The sequence below is a fragment of the Artemia sp. Qi Xiang Cuo genome, chromosome 14 (assembly GCF_049724085.1).
Source record: "Artemia sp. Qi Xiang Cuo chromosome 14, ASM4972408v1, whole genome shotgun sequence".
Classification (NCBI taxonomy): domain Eukaryota; kingdom Metazoa; phylum Arthropoda; class Branchiopoda; order Anostraca; family Artemiidae; genus Artemia; species Artemia sp. Qi Xiang Cuo.
In genome coordinates, this window is record NC_142807.1 from 4,664,340 (window position 1) to 4,676,994 (window position 12,655).

Genomic DNA, 12,655 nt, shown 5'->3' on the forward strand with positions numbered 1-12,655 from the left:
AAGGGGGCTGAGAGGGAGAAACGTATTTTTCCAAAGTCGTGACCTATCTAGATATTTTTTTCATCCCGGGAAATAGTAGTAGGCTATGCCAGTTTTCTGATTTAATATAGGGCCGTTTTCGAAAAAAAATGCAGATAAATAAGTATATATACAATTATTGCTCGTTTAATAATATAAGAATATAGGAAAGACAGGATGTGTTTTCGTGAACTCCCTGTGCTTTCTGTTCCATGCCCTCAGCCAAGTTTTCTTAAGGTGTTTGAAGCAGGCAAAACCGGTTTTTCTGGATTGCTTCTCTAAGCAGATTGGCTGGTGGCTATTAATTGCCATCATTCTTGTAAAATACCTGAGGACTCTTTATCTGCTTGCGTTTCGCAATGTTTTTCTAATTTTGTTTCTATCCAGTTAATCTAAGGTATCTATCCAGTTAATCTATATCAATGAAATGTTTTTATTTCCCTAATTGAACCTTTTTTTTATTTTATTTTCACGCTACGTTTAGGAAGGGGATGTAAGTAAAATATGCTACTTTTATTCACTTTTTTTGCTAGAATAATATTTCCCTGGATGTTTTGCATGTGACTTTTATTCACTCAGGAAAGATCTGCGTTTCCTGTCACAACAGGATTTACGCCTGACCAGGTCTCCTAACTATTGGAATGCAGTATCATTTTGTCAAATTTTCAATGACATTAGATATTAGAGGGACGTACGTAAGAGGGGGGGGGTTATTATTTTGTTATTTTATTATTTGTGTTCCATTTTATTTGTTATGGTATTTTATTGTGTTATTTGTTTCCTCCCAAAAAAATTTCTGCATGCGAACCTGCATGCGAACAAAAATGCTGGAAGCTGTGTTATATTTTAGTTAATTACTTTTCACCAAATGTTACATTGTCGCTGTTACACCTGAAATTAGTAATTGACTTTTTTGCACTTCTAAGATAATTGCTCAAAAATCGTTTTAAGGTAAAATATATTCATAATGAAATTCTCATACATTAATACACCTAATCCTTTCAGTAATTTTCACTAATCCTTTCAGTAACTCATTTGCCTTCTAAGTAGGGGGATTACGTACGGGTCACGTATTCAGGAAAAAAGTCACCTACTAAAAGTATATATACAATACAAGAATTATAATAAAATAGATTAGATAAATAAGTTAAATGAATCCAAGACAGAAAAGAGAAAAGAAAGAAAAAAGCTAAATGACTTTTAAGAAGCCAAAAATGTTTTAACCATTTTTAGAACAAGCTAAAAGAGCAGCACATTCGAGCTCTTTAAGAAGCTGACTTCAAAAGGAGGATCAGCAACAAAGATCAGGAGGATCATAGTTCGATAAACAACGCACTGCTGATATTCCCGCTTGTGAACAGCTTAGCAAACGGTTTTTGGTAATTATTTTGGAAGTCTGCAAACGTCAAGTATGCCTTTTAGGCATAACAGCTATAACATAAGACCAGTCGCTCTCGAAGCCCATTCCTTCGTTTCCTAGAATAGGCCTACATTGTGGGTTTTTTGTGAGGTAGCATAAAAAAAGAGGCTAATCAGCAAAAAATTCCTGCAATTAATAATTATTCGTTAATAATTATCTATTGGCGAAATAACTACACAGGGAAATAGATGAATAATTATTTTGAGAAATTAATGTTAAATCAGTGTTCTATATAAAATTGTGCTAGTATTTTTTATAAACTTTACAGATTGAGTTCCTTTTTTTTACAGCAGTCTATGCCCCCCCCCCCGAAAAGATTCCACTCTGGGAAATACCCCCGCGGAACCCCCTCCCCCGCGGAAAATCCCCCGTTCCGGAAAATTTTCCCTCGTAAAAATTCTCTCTCGCGGAAAATTCCCCCATATTCCCCCTGGATAATTTTGGGTGTTTATTATAGAAGGGAAATTGAAAGTTCTACTCACCTGTTTAAGTCAGAGGCAATGCTATAGTGTCGCATGTAGTAAAGAACCATAAAGGTTCAATGTATTATTGTTTGTTTATCTTATTTCCAGACGCACTTCGTATGGAAGGAGTGGTCGTATGAATTTTGGAGGGGGCTCATTCGATTGTAAATTAAAAGGTCTAGTGCTTTTTTTAGGATTCAAAATTGATTGGAGGGCAACAAAACACAGGTCACACCGGTTTTTCCCCAAACGCATCCGATCAAAATTTTGAGATATCCATTTTGTTCAAAATAGTCCAAAGGTCAAATAACCCTGTCTCCGGGTTTGGCGACCCCCTTTCCGACCCCCCCCCCCCGAGGAAAGTAATGCAAGGCTGTAAGTTCTGAAAGTTACCAATTGTTAAGATAGGATATAAAGTTTTTATGAAAAGGGTTTTCGTATAAACTTTGGAGCGGGCTCATTCAATTGGAAATCGAAAGTTCGATTGCTCTTTTTAAGATTCAAACATTATTGGAGGTCAGTCGCCCCCTCGCAAACTCTTTTCACTGTTGTTAGGGAGGGGGCAGATGCCTCAAAAGGTGCATTTTAATGCATAAACATCCTAACTCTCATTGAGCCTTCAATTAAATACAGAATTTGTGATAAGGAAGGAGTGTGGGGGTGGAGGTTGATATTGATATTTAATCCGTCTTGACTTCTGGGAATATTTCTGGTCTACGCTGTTGTTATGAAAGTAGAGAGTAACATTAAACCCACAAATTAGCAGAACTTATTCTTTATAGGATAGGGGATGCCTTTATCCTCATACCCAACTCCCCCACCCTTCGTGGCCGTAGAAACTACGGAGGATGCTCAATCGATCGGAAATTGAGAGTTCTAGTCCTTTTTATAAGTCGAAAGTGATTAGAGACCAACCAGCCCCCTGTTCCAAAACTGTTTTTGATATCTGGTCCTTTTGTTGGTGGCTGGCGTTTACCCCCCCCCCCCCCCCGCGGAAAATGCCCCTCCCCCTCGGAAAATATCCCCGGAAGATATCCCCGGGAAAATACTCCCCCGCGTAAAACACCACTCCCCTACGGAATATACCCCCCCCCCCCCGCAGAAAATATCTCCCCCCACCCCCGGATAATACCCCCCGTGGAAAATAAGGCTTTCCAAATTTAAGAATTTTATTTGAGTTCAATTTTTTGTTTCCGTAGGGGGAAGGAATTTTGGTACTTGTGTACTATGCGCCACTCAGTCAAGTTTGCGCTGTGTAAAATTCGAGAACTCACCAGTTTTTACGTTAGTTTCTTCGTTACTTTAGAAATAAATTTGGGCTATAGATTTGCAAATTAGGGGGGGGGGGTAAAGAATAGCGGGTCTGCATGCAAAATGTGTTTGGTACAAGTATGCTGCATATTAGATAGATAGATAGATAGAGAAGTGTATTTTAAAGCCAAATATACGGCCATGAACATAGTGAAAAAATATAAATTAAAGGCAAAAATAACATAAACTTTGATCAGCGATCATCATAAAACACTTAAATGAAACACTACATTGAAAAAAAAACACTTAACCCTTCGAAAAACACTTAAATGAAACATTACATCAAAAAAAAATCCACGTATAAAATAAATGTAATTTTTCATTTAAGTTTTTTTTCCAAGTGTTGTGTTTTTTTACAAGTTTTAACTGTTTTTTTTTTTCAATGACCGTTTTACAATATTTAAGTAATTTTATTAGTTTATTTTATTTTTTAATTTAAGTGTTTTATGATGATCGCTGACAAAAGTTTATGTTATTTGTGCCTTTCATTTATGTTATTTTACTGCTATTCTTATCCTGCTATTCTTTTGTTTAACTTATTATTCCTTTTAGCTACGAATCATTCTATAATTAAAATTTTTCTTGTTACCCTTTTACTCGTCTAGTCTAAAAGTTAGTTTTATGTTTACATAAACAAAATTTATATTTTTTATCTTACACTTGGTTTATATCCTGTTATTCTTACTTTAAATTATCTTCCTATATCCGAAAATGTTTTCTGGTGTGTTTTTGTTTTGTTTTACATTTCAGATGTATCCTGTTATTCTTATTTTTAACTTATCATTATTTGCCGAATTTTTTATCTTCCATTTTATTTATATCCTGATATTCCTATTTTCAATAAATGTTTGTTTATTTTAGATACTGATATACAAAGAGTTGTGATTCAAGTTCGAGATGTGAATGACGAAGCCCCTTATTTTGTTAACCGACCACTACCAATGCAGGCAGTAGTGCAACTTAACGCTCCCCCTAATACTCCAGTTTTTACACTTCAAGCTCGAGACCCGGACACTGATCATAATATTCATTACTTCTTAGTCAGAGACAGAAGTGAGTAACATTGTTCATTCCTTTTCTCTTTTTACACTAATTTCACTACCGTGCGACTGTATGTAATTAAAAAAACAAACAAGTTTTTTTAACTGAAAGTAAGGAACGACGTTAAAACTTAAAACGAACAGAAATTATTCCGTATATGAACGGGGCTGTCCCCTCCTCAGCGCCTCGCTCTTTACGCAAAAGTTTTTCATTTTTAAAAAAACATAGAGTTGTGATAAAGTAAAACTTTAGCATAAATAGCTAGGCGTTGAGGAGGGAACAGCCCCCGTCATATACGGAATAATTTATGTTCGTTTTAAGTTTTAACGTCGTTCCTTACTTTCAGTTAAAAAATTTTGTTTTTTTTTATTTAATTTTTGAACGTTTTTGAATTAATGCAGGTTTTGATTTTGGCTCACCGTACATGAATAATTAAAACAAAATTTGAATATTAATTTTACTTTATTTGGTTAAATGGCTTTCTCAAAACCTGTTTAATTTTATTTACGAAAGTTTATTAGTAATAAATATACGTAACTTACGAATTAACTTGCGTAACGAACTTCTATATTCATATTTTTAATACGTATATTAGAGGGTTCGCCCCCTAGTCAATACCTTTCTCTTTAAGCTAAAGTTCGAATTTTGTTCCAATTCTTAAAAAATGACCCCTTAATCACAAATGCCGTTAATTAGAATAAATAGCTGTTATGAAATTACTAAATAATCTTTGGCTTAAAGAGCGAGGTATTGACTAGGGGGTGAACCCAATCATATACGTAATGTTTTCTGTCTATACGTAATCATATACGTAATGTTTTATTTTTTTTATATATAATTTCTGATCTTTTTTGAATAATGCTGGGAAGTGCGGCGCCCCCTTCGTAGCAATGTCCCTTACCCCATGAAAACTTCCTCCATGGAAAGATCCTCCCACATAACCTCCGACCCCCCGCCCCCACTACCAGAAAAAATCCCCCCTGAAAACGTCTGTATACCTCCCAATAACCAATACTATTAACATTGGGTAAAGTTCATGACTTTCAGCCCTCCCCCCGGGTACTTCGGGGGATTAAGTCATCCTAAAAGACATAGTTATCATATATTCGACCATGCTGAACAAAATGGCTATCTCAAAATTTTGATCGGGTGACTTTGGGGAAAAAATGAGCGTGGGAGGGGACCTAGTTGCTCTCCATTTTTCTTGGTCACTTAAAAAGGGCACTAGAACTTTTAATTTCCGTTCGAATTAACCCTCCCACGATATTCTAGGACCACTGGGTCGATACGATCATCCCTGGAAAAAAAAACCAACAAAACAAAGAAATAAACACGCTTCCGTGATCTTCCTTATGGATAAAAATGCAAAATACAAATCCAAATTTTTTTAGATAGGAGCTTGAAGCCTCTGCATGAGGGTTCTCTGATACGCTGAATATGATGGTGTGATTTTCATTAAGGTTCTATAACTTTTAGGGGGTCTTTCCCCCTTTTTTCGAAAATCAGCCAAATTTTCTCAGGCGTATAACTTTTGATAGATAGGACTAAACTTGATGAAACTTACATATTTGAAATCAGCATCAAAATCTGATTCTTTTGATGTATGTATTGGTATCAAAATTGCCGTTTTCTACGGTTTCGGTTACCATTGAGCCGGGTCGCTCCTTACTTATAGTTCGCTACCACGAACTGTTTGAAATACACACACGGCAGTACGTAAACGTACTGCCGTACGTTTTAGGTTACTACCCTCGAGTTTAAGGTTATGGTGTCATGGTTAATTTTTCCTAAAGTAGGGGTTTCAGGTCGGGGTTATCCATATCCTTCAGGGATGTGGATAGGACAGGGGAGAGGACTTGATCTCTTGGGTACTTGTTTGATATATGAGCATAAATATGCGTGACCTAAGCCAAAGAATGTATAGTTAAATAATGTTGCTGTATGGAAAAAACAGGGTATTTTTTGACAATTTAAATTTTGAAAAATCCTGAAATTATTGTGTATCGCTGATAAATTGGAATACATACAAGACACATAATCGTGTACCATATGGTATAAACCTTTGAGGTATATTTGAGGTATACCTTGCGATAACACTGTGGACAAAGCTGCGTTTCCTGATCATAGGTACCGTGGTTCAATCCCGTGTTTCGCAAGGAAGAAGTTCGTACAGTAACCCTAGTTGTAATTTTTTTTTCTCTATTGCACAAATGTTTTTTTCAATTTTTATGTCATAAAAATACCCAACTGACCAGGATTACTGAAAATAACAAATGAATGTGTATTGAAAGTTTAATATATACTGACATTCATTCATGAAAGTCTAAAAATTTTTTTGTTTATTAAAATTATAAAACAGAAAACGTTTTAAGTCCTGTGGTTTCGAAGTGGGTCTGACCTAAGCTTGGCAATACGGGACCCAGAGATCGAACTCATCTGCAGTAATGCACTGCAAGGCCGACGCAAGGACCTTAGTTGTAAAAAATAGTCGATACAACTTTGTACTACATATATGATAATGCAGCGTATGAGGCAACTACATACTACAGAAAATGTTTAGAATGTTTCAGAAAACTGCAAATTACGTTCGGAGCTTTAGAAGACACAGTCTTCTGACTGTTAGTTTCGGCTTGGCTTAAGTTTGACTTGTTTGTTTGTTGTAATTATTAAGAAAGTCCTGAAAGTAGTTGTTTGTTTTCTAATTTAGTCAGAGGGAAATTTGAACCAGGGCAACGATTTTACTTCATAATTGACTCGACTCGCGCGATTTAAGTTCCGTTTGGCCTGTCTTCCCTTCTGGAAATTCGGTGAATATAGTGGGGATTTTCTGATCGATCTGACGCTATGTGGAATAATTGATAGAGGTTTTAAGTCTGGAAGTTGTCATTCCATCCTTTACGAGCTCACTCTTTTTGGGGGCTGGGGGGGGGGGTACTTGCCCTATACCAGTGGCTTCAGTTCATAGAAATTAGAGGTTTGGGCAAAAATGTAGTTTTCAAAATCTATGAGGGTGCAGTTTTATATTTTTTTAGATGAAAATATAAAAAAAAATATTTCCCGTGAAAATACCTTTCCCGTGAAAGGTGTTTTTTTAGAATCTAGCGGGGGGAAAGAAATCTCGGGTGGAAAATGCTCTAAGCCCCCGCCCCACCCCAATCGACACCATGACCATTTATCCGTCCTTCAAAGGTGATATTTTGATAGCTGGTTGGCTAACATTTGTTGCATGTGATCCAGCTAGGGGAGTTGCTGACTTACGATTCGATCTATGGGGGTGTGTAAGCAGTGGTGGAAATACAGGGGTATTCTTTCAATACTTGGCCAATGCTTTATTTCTGTTCATGAACGCCATGGGGTTCTATGAGGGAAGGGGGCAAGTGTTGCCAGGAGCTTTGTTTTTCACCAACTTTATAATGTGAATATTTTTAGTACCCCCTTTTTACATCTTTGTTAATGTCTTTTTGTTTTCTATCCCCTCACCCCCGCTGATGCCGATTCTCGAGTTTGACATTGGCTCGCCTAACAAGCTTGACCAAACCGTCTTCTGCTATTTGTTATGCACATTCTGAATAATCCAGTTAAAAAGAGCATGAATGATCTTATGGGAAACTATGCTATGGAACATTCGCTGTCTTGATAGTTACTTTTTAGTTGTAGGCCTACGCCAGTCGTTAACCATATCAAATGTTCGCATTTCCTTTTGATTTTTCGGAATTTTTAGTTGCTGCCGTACCCTTTAACAATTTAAAAAATTTGTTTCATGAAAATTTTCAGATAATTCCTGTTTGACAATAAGAAAGTGGGTATAAATGATAAGTCTGATTGCCCCCTTTATAAAGATGAAAATGATAATGCTGGTGCAATGTTTGAACCAATTCCAAGGACTTTGTTTTTGGGAATATTGAGATATTGTTTCTAGATAGTTTAAGAGAATGCGATGCCTTAGAACATTTTGTGAGCCTCAGCGTCGGCTGACCGTCTCAAAGACAAAGAGCCAATTAGTGAATCTGTGTTTTGACAATTAAATTTTACTAAGAAGACAGTGAAATTGTTCTTCCTCTGTATCAGCAATATTTTCAATCACAGTGGGTAGCACCACACCGAACTCCAAAGCTGCCAAATTGCTCAAAGTATATATCCTTTAAGTTGATTTTTAGCGTTTTTCTAGTAGGTTTTTTAGAATATTCTGAGGGACTTCTGTTTCCTGGACTTTAAAAGAAAATCCATATAATCGAAAAAAAAATTACACTTTCTGATGATGCAAGTTGCATAAAAAAGTAATGTATCTATTTACGGCAAAAAATGGAAGAAGTTAAATGGCTTTTCAGAGATTTCTGGTATGGGCGCCCATAAGCTGAATTCCAGGGGGGCAAACCTTGTCTAATTGGCACTTTTAATGCTATATAATAGAAATCTCAAAACAAAAATATAAAAATAAGGCAGCATCATTCAGCCAGGGGGGGGGCTCCCCCTCCTCCCCCTTATGGGCGCCCATGATCTGGGACGGTGGGTATTGGATTTTAGTTTTCGTCGTTTATTCGGATCCAAGCTGCATAAGTTTGTGCAATACCGCCCTATCAATTCTAAATGACTTTGTAGTCGGCGAGATAGTGTGATCCTTTGAGGTATCGCATCGCCTTAAAGGGTCCATCATAATTAATCTCTTGAGTAGTAAGGTGTCTAAACTATGTGTTTATTTAAAGAAACCTTTGTTGTCACTGATACTTTAAATGTGTTGCTCTATTTTTGGTATAGTGAAATTTCCTGATGTTCGTTTATTTAATTCCTGGTGATTTTGCTTACATGACTCTTTTTGTCTTTCAATATACGTCAAGGCCGTATCCAGCCTTTTTGTTCGGAGGGGGGGGGGGCTTTATAAAACCAGTCAAGAATTTGTGTATATGCATTTTTGCTATGTTTTTACGAGCCGGACAATAATTTTTTTGGGGGGTACTCCCCCCCTGGATACGGCCTTGATACTAGTTATAATTTTTTTATAGCATTAATTGTAAACCCTGTATTTTTAATGTATTTTAAGTTAACATTCAATAGAAAATATTTTTACATTGATGCACATGGAAAGAGGTATGACCGTTTGAGGGCGTTTGGAGAAATATTACAGGAGGGGAGAGGTGCATTAGACTTAGGAAATGTTTTAAGATGAACTGTTTCCAAATCGTGTGTTTAATAATGTTTTATAATAACATAATAATATAATAATATAATAATTTTTAATAATCTTTAATATTCATATGGTCTGTAATGCGTACGAATCAAACAGACGATTTTTTTTTTTATAAAATTGTCTTTGATGGTTCTGTTTCTTGGTAATTCTACTTTTGCCATTTGGTATTCATGATTCTAGACCATTACTTTTTTATATAAGATTTGCTCAATTAAGCTGCAAGCTGAAATTAAGCAGAAGATAGGTTTACGTTCCAAAAATTTAAAGAGATTCAGCCTTTAGAGACCATTGGAATAGTTCTTACAATGAAGGGGGGAGGAGGGTTGATCTTATGATTGGAAAAGCCAGTTTAGAAGGTGAAATATTTACATATCCCATGTGTATACATATATTTAAATATACTGTGTAATTTTTGTCTGCCAAGCCGATAATTTATTTAAAAAAAATGGGCTTGGGTAATAATTCACGTCCATCATCTCGAGTGATATCTTCAATAAACAATTTATTATCTCTGTCAGAAACAACTCGTTTCGCTTAAACTCTGAACTAATGATGCACACCTTGAAATATCCAGGCCTGCATAGACTATGTGGTGGAATTTTGTTGACTAAGAAGACAAGGACAGAAAAAAAACTTGTTACTCAAAAACTTTCCGTTTATTTTTACTGGGTTAAAATTTAAAACAGCACAACCAATCAGGTGAAATTTAGCTTTTCGTTTTCTTACTGGTTTAAATTTCACACGAGAGGTTTAAAATTAATGAGGTTTTAAAAAGAAGGGATTAGTTGTTTGAAAATAAAAAAAATAATTGGACTGGCTAATGATAATAGGTTACAAACCAATAGAATTAAAGGAAAGGATTTACTATTGAATAATAGAAAAGTAATCTTCCTTTTCCTTTTTAGTATACCCGTAAAAAATAGTAATTAGACTGCAATTAATGTAAAAAATTATGAAAAAATAACATGGCTAAAATGAAAAACAATCTCACCAGCCTCGCATCTGCCCCATCACTAAGATGTGCTTGAAAATAGTTTGCTTCTGAAGTCAACGTTAGAAATATATAGAGTAATTTGCCCCATAAAAGGAATAAGGAAATTTTCCTATAAAAGGAAAATTAAAACTTTCAGGTTCTATGAAAAAGAGCGAGTAAATATCATAGAATTATTGGACATTCGCGCTTATGCCAGGCCTATACATGCTTTGTTTTACTTTATCTGAACTAGTATTCATTCACTTTACCTGGGAAAATTTATAAGCGTAAAAAAAGTTACATGCCCTCCATAAGCGGCCTATAAGCCTATTTTATAAGCTAACGTAATTCTGCTATTGTCTTTCAAAAATTGTAGAGGGTTAGCTTAACCGCAACTGAATTTAGCCTTTTATAGATTTAAGGAGACGGCAGCCCTACTCTTATTTGAGGAAAGTTTTGCTCGTTTTAAGTTTAGTCACTTATGCCACTGGTGCTTGTTCGTTCTAAGTTCACTTCCTTATTCATTCTTTAATTTCTTTTCCTTTTGGGTCTAGTAATTTATCTATTTTTTGACTGAATATTAATTCGTCTATTAATGTATTATTCCAAGTTTGAATTATGAAAGGATTTTATTTCCTCCCCTTTTAGGTTTTAATATGGTTCTTTACTTTTCTTTGAACAGCTCTTTTTTGTAAGAGTATTTTTCAAGACTAATTTTGTGAAAGATGTCTTTCTTTTTATGAGCTGGTTTTATTGTATTGGCCTAGTATCAAAGCTCTACAATTTTGTAATGACCGATTTTATCGAGGGGGTGTCCACTTTCACAAATCACGTATACATGGCGGTGGCGGTGAAGCTTGGTGGAAACTTTGTCAAGTGTGGCGGAAACTGTGTCAAGCCTGGTGGAACTGCGCGGTACACGGGGTATTCTGATATGTACATCCGGATGCAGAAGTGGTTGCTCCTCCCTCCAGATTTCATAAGTTGAAAGTTCGTCTAAGAGCGAGTCGCAGCAATGATTTTTGAAGGCTTTCTGAAACTCAAGTAGGTTCTGAAAATACTGAACCTATAATTTCAGATTGTAATTTGTTTGTATATATTTATTTTTTTGACGTTGTGTCATGATGATATCTTTTCCTATCGTATACCTAAGATAAAAGACGGACTGTAAACTTCTTGTAAGAAAAGTGCATACCCATTTTTGAAGAATAATAGTCTCTTCAATCCTAGCACCTAGAGTAGACGCGTATGCGGGAATTTGTCGGGGGGAGGGCTAGGGGTGGTAATAATAAAAATGGATGTTCTCATAATTTTAATAAATAGTGCCCAGAAACTCGGGAAATCTTGGATTTCGGAGAGGGGGAAGCCTTCTCCCTACTTATGTCGCTGATCCAGAGGTATCCTAGCTAGTGAACCGTCTTCTCCATAACTAACGTTCCTTTACAATTTGGCTTAAGTATCTAAAAAATTATGTATTGTTTTAGCTGGAGGTCGTTTTGAGGTTGATGAGCGCTCAGGTGTTGTCAGGACACGTGGCACGGAGCCTTTCCAATTGGATATGGAGTACGTTCTTTACGTCAAAGCTGAAGATCAAAATGGACGGATTGATGATCGCCGCTACCAATCAACGCCAGAAGAGCGTTTATCTATTGTTGGAGGAAAACGGCCACCACAATTTTACATGCCAACTTATGAAGCTGAAATTCCAGAAAATCAGAAAAAAGATACAGAGTAAGATTTATTTTCAAGTTTGTTTGGGTGTGCCATGCGGTCCTTAAAACGGTCGCTCAGACAACTAAGGCTGGTACATATCTATAAACATAGGTATACATAGGTCCCGTATTTAATAGGTCCCATATTTAAACATAGGTAAACAAAGGTGAACATAGGTCCCGTATTTAAGGTTGGGGGAGTGGAGTAGATAATTTCTCGGGAGGGAAATCGGTTATAACGTAATATAATAACGTAATTAGTCATTCATTCATTTATTTTATATTGCGGGTTACAAATAAACTTAATTACTTACTTACTTATGGCCAATCTCAGACAAAAGTAAGCTTGGCGGAAATCTTAGACATAAATTCAAGAATTACACGTAGATTATTAGGGAACAGGTACTTGTGTATTATAGCGACCACAGTCAAGAAGTGAAGTTAGGTTAATCATAATGAAATATACCTAAATATGATGAAAATATAATACTTTAGTAACAAATTATGGAAATTACAATGGAGAATTATGGA

General features: G+C 35.9%; 1 protein-coding gene across 1 annotated transcript in view; it reads left to right on the forward strand.

Annotated features, from left to right (window-relative positions):
- Nucleotides 1–12,655, forward strand: part of LOC148944059 (neural-cadherin-like) — a 73,068-nt gene that overhangs the window by 45,598 nt on the left and 14,815 nt on the right. The window contains exons 3-4 of the mRNA XM_089100598.1: nucleotides 4,075–4,266; nucleotides 11,897–12,143. Of these exons, the coding sequence (XP_088956724.1) occupies nucleotides 4,075–4,266; nucleotides 11,897–12,143 (439 nt within the window). The remainder of the gene's footprint in view (nucleotides 1–4,074; nucleotides 4,267–11,896; nucleotides 12,144–12,655) is intronic.